General features: G+C 45.5%; 1 protein-coding gene across 1 annotated transcript in view; it reads right to left on the bottom strand.

Annotated features, from left to right (window-relative positions):
* Positions 1-16,546, bottom strand: part of LOC146348097 (FRAS1-related extracellular matrix protein 1-like) — a 179,356-nt gene that overhangs the window by 67,698 nt on the left and 95,112 nt on the right. Inside the window, exons 20-21 of the mRNA XM_084851642.1 lie at positions 13,484-13,628; positions 10,402-10,543 (exon numbers count right to left, since the gene is read on the bottom strand). Coding sequence (XP_084707768.1) covers positions 10,402-10,543; positions 13,484-13,628 — 287 coding nt within the window. The remainder of the gene's footprint in view (positions 1-10,401; positions 10,544-13,483; positions 13,629-16,546) is intronic.

The raw sequence follows: 16,546 nt of genomic DNA, 5'->3' as shown, positions 1-16,546 counted from the left end.
CTTCCTTCACAACCTCTTTTTAGATCCTACTTCCCAACTGGTGACACAGAAAAAGCTCTGGTACATGCCAAGAAATGCAGATGGACTGGAGCCATTGCAGCACACCCTGATGTTCATAGCCAACGCCCAGGTGTTTCAACGTGCTAGCTAGCCAGAAGCTGATTTTATTCCAAGAGGAGGTCTAAGACAATTAGATGCCATCATAAGAGAAGCTAGAGGGTTTCTTTTAATACTAACAAGGCAAATCTTGGACTGCCATCCAACAGTAGGCCTTTATATAGGGGCTCTACATACAAGCAGCCCTTGTGTCTGAAATCCCATATTGTCTCGCTATGGCTGGATTAGGCTCAGCTTTAAGTTAAACTAAGGGGCAATCCAAAAGCAAGTCAATAAATGGGCAATGGTCAAAGGCACAGTTTTACCAGGCAAGAAGGATAGTTCCAAAAGAGAGGCCTGAAGAGCAGCCAAGATTTAAACACAGATAAGCAGTCAGATACAATATGCAGTCCAAGAAGAAGAATCAAGCAGGAGTCCAAAGTAGAGGTGTACGAACCCCACTCACCCGTCCAGTTCAGGGCATCTGCTGGGGGCGGGGAGGCGATCCGTCCCTCCCCCCGGAATCCTCCCTGGCCGGCTCCGCTCTGCCTCTGCGGCAAGTCCGCAGAGCTGCCGGACGGGCCCATCCGCAGCTGGACTTCCATCCACTGCCAGTCTGCGGATGCAAATGGCGCCTGGCGTAGCTGTGCTAGGCTACATAAATATTTAGCCATGATAGGCTACGTCAATATTTACGTAGCCTATCACAGCTAAAGCAGGGACGCAATTCGCTACGCTGGATGCCATTTGCGGCCGCAGACCGGGGCAGCGGACAGACCCGGACCGGCTGGCAGCAGGTAGGGTCCATCCAGGGAGAATTTCGTGGAGTGGTGGGGGGAGAGTAGTCTGTTCCACCACGGACCCCGGGGGGAGGCAGATTCTAAGGAATCCAGCCTCATTGGGGTCCGTGGTGGATTTCTCCGCCATCCCTAGTCCTAGGTCAGTAGAGTCAATCATAGAGCAAGGTCCAAGGGGCAAGGCGCTGGAGCTAGTTGAAGACATTCTTTCCAGCAATAGCTAGGGATGGCAGAGAATTTCTCCCTGAATCTTCGGGGGGCCAAGCGCCAACGCATTCGGCCCCCCGAAATCGGTGGTGAAATTCTCCCCCCCGCCCCCCCCCCCGGGATGGGACTTACCTTTGGCTAATGTTCCTCCCGGCGGCGGGTCCCGGCTGCGGTTCGTCGGCCTTTCGTCGGGGGCGGGGGCGGCAGCCGGTCGCCGCCATTACAAAGTGTAAAAAACAAACAAACCCCGTGATAAGCTACGTAACGATTAACGTAGCCTATCATGGCTACATTTCCAAAGTCAGCCGTGATAGGCTACGTAAATCGTTATGTAGCCTATCACGGGTGACTTTGAAAAGAAAAAAAAAAAAGCACATACGCAAACGGCAGCGGCCTATGGGTTTTTTTTTTTCAAAGTCACCCGTGATAGGCTACGTAACGATTTATGTAGCCTATCACGGCTGACTTTGGAAATCTAGCCATAATAGGCTACATTAATGGTTACGTTGCCTATCACAGGGTTTTTTTGTTTTTTTTTACTTTTTGTTTCGCGGCCGGGGAGACGGGGCGCTTCTCCCCGGCCTGAATTTCGGTAGGGCGAGGCGGGATGGCTCCCCCCCCTCGCCTAAACTTCAGGGGGAGAAGTGAAGCACCTCCCCCCCACCGCCAAACACCCCTGCGAAAAGGTAAGTGACTTTCGTACATCCCTAGCAATAGCTAGACTGATACTGCAGGCTTATATTGCCAGAGCTTCCTGAGACCCACCCAGGGTTCAGCTGCAATTTGTTACAGGCTTTGCTCCTGAGCAGTACCTTCCTCTTGAGTTCTTCTTTCTGTTCAGGCACTTCTCCTTAAAAGAACCCTAATGCTCTGCCTCTTGAGATGACAATGCTCTCAGGGGCTATATGGTCACCCAGCCTCCACCTCAGAGATGGAAACCCCCCTCTTCCTGCAAGGATAGAACCATGGTCATTTCCCCTGAGGGCACAGGCTCCTCCAGGGCTCCTGCCATGGGTGGCTCCTTGGTGCTGGCCTCTTCAAAGAAGGATTCCTCCAGCCGGGGCATAGGGATGTATGAAAGTCACTTACCTTTTTGGGGATGTGATTCGTGGGGGGGGGAGGCGCTCCGTCCCTCCGCCTGGAATCCTCGACTGGGGGGAGGTGATCCGGTCCTCCCCCCTGGAATCCTGCCCGGCTGGCTCCACTCCATGGCGGCTCCATGGAGCAGCTGGCCAGGGCGGTCCACAGCCAGAGTTCCGGCCACGGACGGTCTGCTGCAGATGCAAATGGCAGCCACCGTAGCGGCCGCCATTTGCTTCCAGCCAGGCTGCCGTGATAGGCTATGTAAGTATTTACGTAGCCTATCATGGCAGGCCGCCCCCCAAAACTGCGGCCGCCATTTGCGTTCCCTATTTTTCACCGTTTTTATCCTATGTAAATATTTATGTGGGCTATTACGGCGAAAAAAAAGGGAATGCAAATAGCGTAGTGGGCACCATTTGTGTCCCTTTTTTTCCCGCCGTTTTAGCCTACATAAATATTTATGTAATCTATTACGGCAAAGAAAAGGAATGCAAGTAGCTCCCACTACGCTATTTGCGTTCCCCTTTTCCCCCCCGCTATAATAGCTTATGTAAATATTTACGTAGGCTAAAACAGCGAAAAAAAGGGAATGCAAATGGCGGCCGCCGTAGCCACTGCCATTTTGCGTACATGGGTTTTTTGTTTTTGTTTTTTTGCTTGCCATGATAGGCTACGTAAATACTTACGTAGCCTATCACGGCAAACAGCAGACGCAAATGGGGTCTGCGGCAGGCATGTCATATGTTGTCTCACCGCAAAGCACTGTTTGATCCTGTCTGGCATTCCCATGAAGTGCTATATGAGACATGATCCAGGCACCACAAAGTCAAAGAGCACTTCATTTTAATGCCCATCTTGCCTGAGCAGAATGAAAGCAACGTAAAAACCTATTCCTTTTGCATCAAGGCCCTCTAATTTGTTTAGGGCAGCCACTTATGAACTGCCCCCCCCCCCCAATGCACTGTCAAAAAAAGAGGACAAATGATGGCACTGATGTGCATAACATTTGCATGTGCCTAGATGCAAGTTTATATTGTTGTTGTTGTTCAGTCGTTCAGTCGTGTCCGACTCTTCGTGACCCCATGGACCATAGCACGCCAGGCCTTCCTGTCCTGCACTCTCTCCCGGAATGTGCTCAAGTTCATATTCATTGCATCGGTGATGCTATCTAGCCATCTCATCCTCTGCCGTCCAAGTTTATATGCCTCGATGCAAATTTAGAAATTATTATTTTAATTTTAATAGAAATATAGTATCACCGTCATATGGAAAACTGTGATGAAATGACCTGTGTGCCTGCCTGTTCAGTCTGCTCCCCAGATGCTAACTGTTGATGGGCAACAGTCCTTATGGTTCATTAACTTTAAACCGGAATTGAACAGGGCATCCTTTCAAATAGAGGACACCTCCAAATAGAGGATGGTTCCCTGGTAGCCCATCAAATAGAAGACTGTACTCTGTAAAGGAGGCCACCTGGCCACCTGATGCCTGTTTCCCATTTTATGGATGCAAAACAAAGGCTCAATTAATACATTTAGCAGTAGTGTGATTGCCACTTGAACATGGTACACTCAGGTGTCTTACATATAACAAGCCATGTAAGGTGGGCTTACCATGTGGCTTGGCAGATTATAACTGCAGCAGCACAGCCTAGTCCCCTGCCACATTTGTAAACAGTTTCCCACATGGAATCTTTGCGCACCATTTCATTTTCAAGCAGCAGTCACAATCCAACCAATCATATAAGGAAGGCCAAAAATGTGCATAATCTACAACATACATCACAATGGCCATATTTTATAACTTAAAGCAACATGAAAATGCAACATGCTATGAAGTTACCTAACATGGATGCTCCTGTGCAAGTCCATTCCTTGAAGCTATGTCACTGGCTCAGTTTTAATTGACATTATTTTCTCTATCTAAAATCAAGTTAAAGTTGACACCTTTGAAAGTCTTATTTGCTATCAGAGATGAAGGCCTAAGGATGCTTTCAAATTTATACCCCAGTTACTTCAGCTCAAGCTTTAGCAAACGCTTGTAGTAGAATATGAGGCTGGCAAGGTAGTGTGTTTTTTATGGCATCCGCACATACACCAAAGGATTGGAATTTGGTATCTCGTTTACTCTTTGCCATGCTTGGTTTACATTTATTTTGAGAAGTATTTATTTTATTACATTTATATCTCACTTTCTGTGTATGATGGAACTCAAAGATGACCTGCATAGGGTTTCTTGTCTCATCCAGGCACTGACCAATCCTAGGTCTACTTAGCTTTAGTATGAGGCCCTAGCAGCTTCTTATTGCTGCATCATATGCCTTCAGAATAGGCCATGGGACTTTTCTGGAAAGCGTGTTTCCAGAAACATGTGCAGTGTCCAGTAGAATGCTGTATGAGGGATGGGATGTGGGCCTGACAGGAAAGATAGGAAAGAGCTCATAGCACCATCTTCTATGTGCTGCTTCCACCTGATCCATCCTCAGTCCAAAAATAAAGTTTTTTTTTACTCTCTCCACTCTTCTTTTACTCTCTCCGCTTCCACTCTTACTTCTTTTCTTTTTCTTTTTTACAATTTTAGCCAATTCAGCTGTACATTCCCAACATATTGACTGGGTTTACATGACACAACAACCCATTGTGGGTAACAAGCCATGGTGGGGTGTTGTATCATCCAAATTTGGGCCACTTCCCACAGGGTGGCTTATTTTGGGGCAACAAGCCACCCTAACAATTAATGGCTTGTTCTAGGGGTTGTTTTACACACGATGGGTTGGCATCTCATCTGAACCCAGCAGAGTCAACCCATAATGTGTTGCGGCAATCGGGTACAGAGCCGCTTGGCAAGAGTGGCAAAACCCCATCCTGCTCTTCCCAATTGAGCCTGCCTGAGCCCTCTCAAGCCTCCATTGCCAGTGACAGCCCCTCCATCAATGCTCAAATGGCACTTTGGAGGGGCTGTCACTCATTCACCAACTCCCTTTAAAAATAATTTTGGTCCCTGACATTTGCACAAATGGGGCCATATTTATTTTTTATCTTTTTGGCCGCAGGAATTTGAGGAGATGTGCTTGTAATTTTTTTTTTTTTTATGATGCTGATGATGATGGGTTTTCACAATTGCACAAGTGCACACTTATGGCTGTCAGATATATGTAGCCTTGCCTTGACAATATCCTTGTATGTTTCAGCTGTCAAAGGTAACTAAGTGCAGTATGAAACAAGGAAATTGACAAGATGAGACTGCATATAGGCTAATTTGCACACCATTTGAGTTTGACAGTGACAAGTTTGTCCACTTAGCTGCTGCTGCTGTTGTTGTTGTTGTTGTTGTTGTTGTTGTTGTTATTATTTTTATACCCCACCTTTTCCCCAGTACTGGGACACAAGGCAGCTTACAAAAATTAAAACATATACAATTAAAACATATGAAAATATACAAAAGTTAAAATATAAATATAAATGATATCATTAAAATTATATTAAAACATATTATTATTATTATTATTATTATTATTATTATATTTATATCCCACCTTTTTCCCAATACTGGGACACAAGGCGTCTTTAATTAGCAAGGTGATCCTCAGGGTTTTAAGTGTTGAACTGACTCTTGTGGGTGCCCTGCTTCCATTCCACACTTCCCTGAGTCTGCAGCAAGTCCTTTAAAGAAAGATCTAGCTTCTCCCCACCTTCTGTATTTCCTATTCAGAGCAGTTACTGCTAAGTGGGCAATCTTATCCCCTTTTCCCATCTTATCACTGTCAAACAGCGTACAAATTAGCCTACATGTAGTCTCATCTTGTCAATTTCCTTGTATATTTCATACTGCACTTCTTTCCCTTTGACAGCTGAAACATACAAGGATATTGCTAAGGCAAGGCTACTCATATTGGACAGACACAAATGCATACTTGCACAACTGTGAAAAACCAACAAATAAATAAATATTATGAATGCATTATTACCACAAATTCCTGGGGCTGATAGATATAGATATAGAGGTATAGGGCCCCTTTGTACAAATGTCTGGGGATAAACATTTTGTTTAAAAAAGCTGGGGAATGAACAGGATTCATGATCAGAGTGGGGAGGGGGACAGGATGGTCGGTCAAGATGGGTTCTGCCATGCAGGACACTGGGATACTGGGTAGAGGAGGAAGGAGAGGAAAAGCAACTCATGGTCAGCCCAATTGTCTGTTGGGCGTACTGTGGGTTGTTCTAAAAATAACCCACACTGCACAGCTTATTCACAGGGTGGGTTGTCATGTTATGTGAATGCAGCCACTGTGTATATGTGAACTAAAATGGTATTAAAAGCAACCATGCCTTTTAGATGTTTGTTGTTTGCATTGTGCTCCATATGGGAGGGTTCCACTGATAATTAAAATAATTATAAATAAGTAAAGAAATATAGTAAATGAAAAATGCACAAAGCAGACAACCTGAGAACTCATTTATGCAAAGAACTTATTTATGCAAAATAATTAGAGATACTTTGGTGCAGCAGCATTTGGATATTTTCTTTTCAAAATATATTCGTTCCTCAGAATGGATAAAAAATCATGCTCTTCACTGTAGTATAGTGGCCCTATGGATATTTATATAGCAACTGTATTCAAGCGGTAAGAGAAAAGAGGTACTCACTACATGTGTTGAGTAGCTCTGCACACCACTTTCAATTTTAAATTATCCATAGTTCTCTGTGATATCTGAACTATGGTTTCAGAGCCTGGCTTGTTCTCACACTTTAACAAATAAAAGTTCCTAGAGTTCAAATGTTTCAGGCAACTATGGTTAGTTTAATAGAAAATGGATCTCCATGTAAGCCCAAGGCTCATGCAGGCTCATTCATGTAGGAGGAGAAACTATGGTTGAAGTGTGCCACTCGAACAGACACAGGCAGTAATTCACCAAGTATAATTGGGAGGCGATCTCCATTCACTTATATATGTTCCAGAACACCTTTCAAAGCTATGTAAGTCCCATTTATAGGCAACCATTATTCATTCAATTGATTGTACTGATGCTTGTTTATGTACATGAATAGGAATGATGGAGAAGCTGTGAACTCATTTCCTTCAGCTTCACGGATCATATTTAATTCTGACATAACCAAGGTATTCAGAAGTATAAACACACCTCACTGTGATGATCGTTTCCTTCCTCTTACTAAATTAGTGGAATTTCAACACTAAACTTGACAGGGTTTCTTCTGGTTGGACACTTCAAAAAAGCAAAACAACGAGTACTGAAAATACTATCCGTCATTGCTAAAGAATGTGCAAGGATATTCTAGCTTCATTTATTAAGGATCGCAGCAACTATAACAACTAATGCCCAGTACCTCAGCACAGCTAAGAATAAAACCATTTTGGCACTATTAGTATTTTCCATTTTCAGATCTTTTTGCTATTTTTCCCCCCAGGTAAGGCCACCAGTTGAATAGTTAAAAGAGTTGAGCTGCATGTTCCCACTAAACAAAAAGAAAACGTCAGCCACATGCTGCAGCCCACAGAAACATTTCATTATTTTGAGCTAGTTTCCAAATTTCCTTATGTTCTCAGGATGCCAAAAAGCTGGAAGACCACTTTAAAAAGTTTCTCTCCCCCCGCTTTCCGTTTATATGAGTAGATTATGTGAAACTCATTACATTTTATGGTTTTGCACAAAAATCTTAGTTTCCTACTAATATTATGCAATGACATAATGCCATTTGTAGAGGTGTCACGTAAAGGGATTGACTTTTACGGGCTTCTGATGGCAAGGCTATCCACTTTATATTCTGTTTTATGTAAGCGTTCTCAAAATTTATTGATCCCAACAGATTTCTCAAGTTACTTAATTATAAAGGGAAGACTATAGCCTAGTGGTTTAGCAAACCAGTATAAAAGTCAGTTAAGATGTTTTGCTGTAGCTACAGAGAGTTGACTCAAAGAGCCATGGAACTGGACATCAAAGTATAAAGGATCTTTTTTGAGGACAGAGTTAAACAGGGAGGTGGGGTGAGAGGGAAACAGACTAACTCTCTTTCTATAAGGGATGTCAGAGAATTCCGCCACGGATCTTGGTGAGGCCGAATGCCAGTGCATTCAGCCCCCTGAAATCTGTGGCAGAACGGCCTGCCACCCCCCCACCTCCTGCGGATCCCCCCCGGGATGAGACTTATCTGGGGCGGATGTTCCGGGCGGCAGCAGCTCCGGCAGCGGCGGCGGCTGGTCTTCCGACCGGCTGCCACCGCCGCCATTTGCAGTCTGGAGGGTGTTTTTTTTTTTTTTTTTTACAGAGACGTGATAGGCTACGTAAAGATTTACGTAGCCTATCACAGCTGGGTTAAAAAAAAAAGCATACGCAAATGGTGGCGGCTACGGCTGCCGCCATTTGCATTCCTTATTTTTTGCCATCTTAGTCTATGTAAATATTTACGTAGACTATTACAGCGAAAATAAAGGGGAATGCAAATAGCGTAGTGGGCACTATTTGCATCCCTTTTTGATTCGCCGTTTTAGCCTACGTAAAGATTTACGTAGGCTAAAACGGTGAGTCAAAAAGGGATGCAAATAGGGCCCGCTACGCTATTTGCATTCCCCTTTATTTTTGCTGTCATAGTCTACGTAAATATTTATGTAGATTCAGACGGCCAAAAATAAGGAACGCAAATGGCGGAGGCTGTAGCCGCCGCCATTTGCGTACGCGGTTCCCCCCCCCCCACAGAGCCCTCCACAGCCGGAAATCCGGCTGCGGATGGCTCTGGGCTGGGCTGGGCCTGGCCAGCTGCTCCGCGGAGCTGCTGTGGAGCTGCCGCGAAGCACTGCCGGTCTAGCATTCTGGGGGGGGATGCCTCCCCCCCACCATCAACATAATCCACGAAAGGTAAGTCACTTTTGTACATCCCTACGGCGAAAAATAAGGAACGCAAATGGCGGCAGCCGTAGCTGCTGCCATTTGCACATGCTGTTTTTTGTTTTGTTTTTTTTTTACCCAGAGCCCTCCGCAGCCGGAAATCTGGAAATCTGGAAATCCGGCTGCAGACAGCTCTGGCCTGGGCCTGGCCAGCTGCTCCGCAGAGCCTCCGCAGAGCACAGCCGGCTGTCAAGGATTCCGGGGGGGAGGAACAGATCCCCTTCCCCCCCGTCAAGGATTCCGGGGGGGAGGAACAGATCCCCTTCCCCCCCGTCAAGGATTCCGGGGGGAGGGACTGAACGCCTCCCCCCCCACCACGAACATAATCCGCGGAAAGGTAAGTGACTTTCGTACATCCCTACTTTCTATTGTTTGTTTGTGAGTATCTAATACTTTTCTTTGGTCTGCCCTTCTTTCTCTATTCCCCCATTTTCTCTTTCTCCTCTTTTCTCCCCAGCTGCTTCCCTTCGTCACACCCGCCCCTTGTCCTGGAGCAATTTAAAAAAGGCTTATTAGCACACAGGGTCTGCAATTTCGGGAAATGGGTCGCTGTGCTAGAGCGGGGAGGGGTAGCCCTCCCATCCCGTGCTGCAACTCCTCCTGAAAATTGCCTTCTGTGTAACAACTGCACTTTTAAAAAAGTGTACATGGCACCAATGGAAGCTTTTAAAAGTATCTAACTCCTGCATGGAGGTAGGAGGAAGGAACTGAGGAGGGGAAGCCATGGGCTAGATGGGGAGGCCCCATGGGCCACCAGTTCCTCACCCATAGCCTACAGGTAAATGTAAGACTTTTGCATGCAAATCTGATGTGTGCAATGGTCCTTGGTTTCTCTTCTCTTTCCTCCATTTTAGGGTAATACCTGTATTAGGCCAACTCAGAAATCACAAGTTTGTCTTAGAGATTGTATGGAGCACACATACCCAGCTGTCAGAATAACTGCTATACATAAACACAATGCCCACCATATACCTTGAATGGCAGATAAATAATAGGGGCTAATGTGTATGGCAAAGCAGCTCCCAACCTGTTTGGAGTGCATGTTTGATCCAATATAGGATGTCCAATTAGGCTTAGCATTCCCTCAATTCTTCTCCCCATAAACCCAGAGTTAGGATTTTTCCAAGTAATACAGGTCAATAAATGTTTAAATGTTTTAGGAACACACACACACACACACACACACACACAGTCAGTCACTAGGTCAACGCACAGGAATTGGAAATACTTCAAGAATGTCTACATTTTGTTACAGGTTGACACAGAATACCACTTGTCCATAGGCAATACATGGAAACACTGAAAATCATTGCCACCTTTAATTTTAGGTGTCCACATTTTGGCTTGTTGTTGATGACATAATGGAGCTGATTCCTCGAAGAATCTTTGTCTTCCACTTCTAAGGACACACTGGAAATAACTTTACTCTCACCAACTTCAACTTCTAAGCCTGTGTTTCTGAAATGTCAGATAGAGATAAGTCCACGGGGGGGGGGGGGGAAGCATCGCAATTCAGAATCCAGTAAAAATACAATATAAGCTTCATTTTCACCTCACATACAGTACTGCCCCCAAAAATGTTCACCCTTGTTATTAGGGTCCCCTGAGGGAAAAAGTAACTGGGGGTGTTTCATGTAACTTGGGATGCTCCAGAGAAGGCCTGAAAAAAAAATCAGAATACATGGGGGATTCCCCTGAAGAATTAGGGGGAAAGCCTTTTTTCTAGGGATGTCAGAGAATTCCGTGACGGATCTCAGTGAGGCCGAATGCCAGTGCATTCGGTCCCCCGAAATCCATCGCGGAATGGCCTGCCACCCCTCCACTCACCACGGATCCCCCCCGGGGTGAGACTTACCTGGGGCGGATGTTCCAGACAGCGGCGGCTGCAGCGGCGGCTTCGGCGGTGGCGGCGGCTGGTCTTCTGACTGGCTGCCACTGCCACCGCCATTTGCAGTCTGTGTTTTGTTTTCCCCATAGACGTGATAGGCTATGTAAAGACTTACGTAGCCTATCACATCTGGGTAAAAAAAAAAAAGCATACACAAATGGCGGTGGCTACAGCCGCCATCATTTGCATTCCTTATTTTTCTTCGTCTTAGTCTACGTCAATATTTACGTAGACTAAGACGAAGAAAAGAAAGGGGAACGCAAATGGCACCCACTACGCGATTTGCGTTCCCCTTTCTTTTCTTCATCTTAGTCTACGTAAATATTGACATAGACTAAGACGGCGAAAAATAAGAAACGCAAATGGCAGCAGCCGTAGCCGCCGCCATTTGCGTACGTGTTTTTGTTTTTGTTTTTACTCAGAGCCCTCCGCAGCCGGAAATCTGGCTGCGGACGGCCCTGGCCTGGGCCTGGCCGGCTGCTCCGCAGAGCTGCCGTGGAGCACAGGCAGCTGTCGAGGATTCCAAGGGGAGGACCGGATCGCCTCCCCCCCATTGAGGATTCCAGGAGGAGGGACGGAACGCCTCCCCCCCATGAACAAAATCCGTGGAAAGGTAAGTGACTTTTGTACATCCCTACTTTTTCCCCAAAGACTTTGGGGGAAATGAACAAAATGGAGGTTTTCTTTGAATTTTTCTATCTCCCCACCTCTGTTTTCCCCCCCCCCTAGGTTTTTACACCTCTAAACTTGGGGAGGCACTCCATTAGAGAATTGCTAACCTTCAGCATAAGGATCATATATTTATATAGCAATAGCCTGCATTCAAAGAAACTGGAGACAAGCCTTTCCTTCTATCCACTGTTTACTATCTTCTAATATTAATAATAAAAAAGGAGTAGCACTATCATATCCTTTGATCTGAAGAGGCACTTTGTATTATGATTTATCAGTGCTTCTTGGCAAACTAACCATGGTTACAAAGAGAAGGAGATAAAGTTTTCACCCAGCCCTCAACATTTCAGCCTTCTCCTTCCCATATGGGGTCCATGCAGGGAAAAAGAGCCAGATAAGTCTAGAGCTTTTCTACACAAGACATTTATCGTCCGCTCGTCATTCCCTACACACAGTTGTTTACAGGTTCTTTAGACAATTACATGACCCTCCAGTTTCTCTTCTGTGTCTAAAGAGCACTTTCACCGAGTTTTTTTAGAGCAGGGAAATGCAGCATTTAATTGTAAAAGCAGAAGAAAACACTTTTTTCACTTATGTATTTCCACTATTCCACTATACCGCAGTGTCACCTAGATATTATGTAACAGAAAAGCAGGAAAGGAAAGTGGGAAGAGCTGGAACAGTGGATGAAATAGTCTCCCAAACATGCTAATCAGCTAGAATGCACCATGAGTATGGTGGAGGCAGTATGTCAGTTTAACCACAATAATAGGTAGATGATGTGGTCATTGTTGCGGTATCTCTTTGATGGTTAGCCACCTTGAGCACTACTTTTGGGTGGGAAGGCAGGGTAAAAACCAAATAAACACATAAATAATCACATGATATAAGAAGACAAGTGTACAAAACTACATCAGAACTCTGTGGCTGAGTGCAAGGCTTTTCCCAGAGGTGTGGGTCTGTTAAGCCATTGTAGCAAAAACAAGGAGCGTTTTGTGGCATCTTTAAAAGATGAATAGATTTACTGTGGTGTAAGCTTTCATGGACACATCTGATGAAGTAGGCTGTAATCCATAAATGCTTATGCCACAATAAATCTGTTAGCACCAGCTCTTGTGTTATGTTCAAACAAAATTACATACACAGCCACATCTAAATATCCATTCTAACTTTCATGTCCCTTCCACACTTAAAAAGAATGATGCACATGCTGCTAATAACAACACCACAATTACGAATCAAATCATAGAAACTGATCCCGTATTACAAAAACAAAGGAGCTGGCTTTAATGTGCTTCAAATATTAATGGGACATAGAATGTAAAGGCAGCTTTCCCTAAAATATTTGATTTACTTATTTACTTGAATGCTCCCTGAATAGCTCGCATTTGTTTTGTACCTATAGAACCTATTCATGTTACACCCCAGAGATTCACCTACCACAACCACTTCAGCAGGAAGATTCAGCAGGAGTATTCCAAAATCATACTGGTCCTCTTTCCCCCAAATCATTCTGACAGCATAATTTTCCTATACAGTTATGTCTCTCTAGCTTGCTGCCCATGATACACAACTTGTTGAAGAATTTAGTGTTTGCTAGTTGTGCTTCTTTTTGAAGATTTATAAGTTTTAGTATCCTAAACTTAATGATATGAAATGATCAGAATTTGGTATGAAATGAAAAGAAATACAATTGTCCAGACACAAGCAATGCCTCCATCTTCTTGCCAATAATAAACAATTCATCGAACGTATTAACAATTAAAGAGAATAAACTGCTTTCCTCCTAAATAGTCTCCTAAAGTCACTTTGCATAGAATGTCACTTCAACAGCTAACCTGGAAAGATGAGGGATTTCATCGTTGACTGGCATGATGTAGATGTTAAGTGTCCCTTGGACTATATGCTTGCCATCTGTCAGCTGAATGGTGAAACTATCCTCTAGGCTTTCTGTGTCATCATGCATGTACATAAGCATCAATCCTATTGGAGAAAGAACCATAGACAATTGACTACTTAGAAAGCAGCAGTGAAGCCAAATTCTAAGGACAACCAACATCCAAATGGAAGTTAGGATATCAAAGCTACATTAAGTCAAGAAACTTGCTGAGTTATCCAAGAGTGTCCACTTGTTCTTCCTCTTGAAATAAAAAACTATCATAACAGGATGCTACTATGGTCCCTCAAAATACCAAGAACTACTCAATGTCACCAAATGTAGGGATGTACGAAAGTGACTTACCTTTCCGCGGATTATGTTGATGGTGGGGGGGAGGCGTTCCGTCCCTCCCGCCGGAATCCTGGCCGGGGGGGAGGCGCTCCGTTCCTCCCCCCCGGAATCCTGGCCGGCCGGCTGTGCTCCGCAGCGATTCTGCAGAGCCACCGGCCAGCTCTGCCAGCGGCCGGACATCCAGCCGCTGGCTAGCAGGGACGCAAATGGAGGCAGCCGTAGCCGCCACTGTTTGCGTCCCTGCAGTCAGCCGTAATAGGCTACGTAACTGTTTACGTAGCCTATCACAGCTGATTTTTTAAAAAAATGCGCGTACGCAAATGGCAGCGGCCATGGCCGCCGCCATTTGCGTTCTTTATTTTGGCACGTCTTAGTCTACGTAAACATTTACGTAGACTAAGATGGCGAAAATAAGGGGAGCGCAAATAGCGTAGACGCTACACTATTTGCATTCCCCTTATTTTCGCCGTCTTAGTCTACATAAATGTTTATGTAGACTAAGATGTGCCAAAATAAGGAACGCAAATGGTGGCGGCCATGGCTGCCACCATTTGCGTATGCGCGTTTTGTTTTGCTTTTTAAGTCAGCCGTGATAGGCTACGTAAATTTTTTAAGTCAGCCGTAAAGATTTTGTTTTGTTTTTGTTTTGTTTTTTGTTTTTTAAGTCAGCCGTAAAGATTTATGTAGCCTATCACGGTGTTTTTGTGTTTTGTTTTTTAAGTCAGCCATAAAGATTTATGCAGCCTATCACGGTGTTTTTTAAAAATCTAGCCATGATAGGCTACGAAAATCTTTATGTAGCCTATCACTGTTTTTGTTTTTTTTAACCTGGAAATGGCGGCGGTGGCGGCAGCCGGTCAGAAGACCGGCCGCCGCCGCACCGCCGCCGCACCGCCGCCGGAGCCGCCGCTGGAGCCGCCGCTGCCAGGAAGATACGCCCCAGGTAAGTTTCATCCCGGGGGGAGCAGAGGGGTGGCAGATCGTTCCTCCACCGATTTCAGGGGGTCGAATGCGCTGGCATTCGGCCTCCCCGAGATCCGTGGCGGAATTCTCTGACATCCCTAACCAAATGGCAGTTTAGAGGCATTGAGCCAATTTATTTCCCATTTATTCCCTTCATTGCCAGTCAGCTTGGATGATCAGGTTTCTAATAGGGATGGCGGAGAATTTCTCCCCGAAACTTCGGGGGGCCGAGCGCCAAAGTGTTCGGCCCCCCGAACATGTTTCGGGGAGAAATCCTCCGAACACCCCCGCCCCCCGCACCCCCCCCGGGACGGGACTTACCTTCACCGAATGTCCCTCCCGGTGGCTGGTCCGGCTGGCGGTTCGGCGGGTGTTCGAGCGGGGCGGGAGCAGCAGCCGGTCTTTTGACCGGCTGCCGCCGCCGCCATTGCAATGAAAGGAAAAAAAAAAACACCCCCTGATAGGCTACGTGACGATTCACGTAGCCTATCACGGCTAGATTTGCAAAGTCAGCCATGATAGGTACGTCAATCGACACGTAGCCTATCACGGGTGACTTAAAAAAAAAAAAAAAGCGCGTACGGATAATGGCAGCCCCCATAGGGAGCCGCCATTCCCGTTCCTTATTTGGTCGCTGTAGTCTATGTAAATGTTTACGTAGACTACGGCAAATAAGGGCAATGCTATTTGCGTTGCCCTTATTTTCGCCGTAGTCTATGTAAACATTTACGTAGACTACAGCGACTAAATAAGGAACGCGAATGGCGGCTCCATATGGGGGCTGCCATTAGCGTACGCGCTTTTTTTTTTTTTTAAGTCACCCGTGATAGGCTACGTGACGATTGACGTAGCCTATCACAGCTGACTTTGCAGATCTAGCCGTGATAGGCTACGTGAATCGTCACATAGCCTATCAGGGGGCGTTTTTTTTTTTTTTAACTTCCGCATTCGCGGCCGGGCGAGGTGGGAAGCCTCCTCCCCGGCCTGAATTTCGGCCGGGGCGAGGCGGGAAGCCTCCCCCCCGGCCTGAATTTCGGCCAGGGCGAGGCGGGAAGCCTCCCCCCCGGCCTGAACTTCGCGGGGGGAGCAGCGAAGCGCCTCCCCCCCCACCGCGAACGTCCTTCGACGACAGGTAAGGGACTTTCGTCCACCCCTAGTTTCTAAGAAGGGTAGAACCCAGAATTAATTGGACAGGTGACCCATCATTTTTAGTGTAAACTAACTATAAACTAACCTAGAGCTTTTCTACATGAAGCTATTAATGTAGATTAATCTGTTAATCGCTATATCTACTTTCAGTTTTGTTGCAGAATTGAGTTCTGTGCACTACATGAGGATTGTTCCCTTTCCTACTTTTCCACTATATAACCTATAGGTGGTGCTGTGGTAAAGTGGAATAGCACAAATACACAAGAAGAAATTGTGCTTTCTTTTGCTTTCACAGTTAAATGCCACATTTTCCCTGCTCTAAAAAAAAAAAAAAAGAACTACCTGAGTGCTTGTTAGAAACAAAAGCAAAACTGGAGGGTTATGACATCATCTGAAGAACCAATAAACAACTGTCAGTAGGGAATGATGAGCTCACCATAAGTGCCTGATATAGAAAAGCCCCTAATTAACCTGTAGAGTGATTCTGAATCACTGTCTTAAGAAACGAGATTAAAGTTTCTGAGAGTGCAATCCTATGTCCCCTAGACAGTGTCTGGGG

The sequence above is a fragment of the Heloderma suspectum genome, chromosome 4, assembly GCF_057233095.1.
Source record: "Heloderma suspectum isolate Gila_16-S chromosome 4, 16-S_ref, whole genome shotgun sequence".
Taxonomy (NCBI): Eukaryota; Metazoa; Chordata; class Lepidosauria; order Squamata; family Helodermatidae; genus Heloderma; species Heloderma suspectum.
This window is presented reverse-complemented; position numbering and strand designations above follow the sequence as displayed.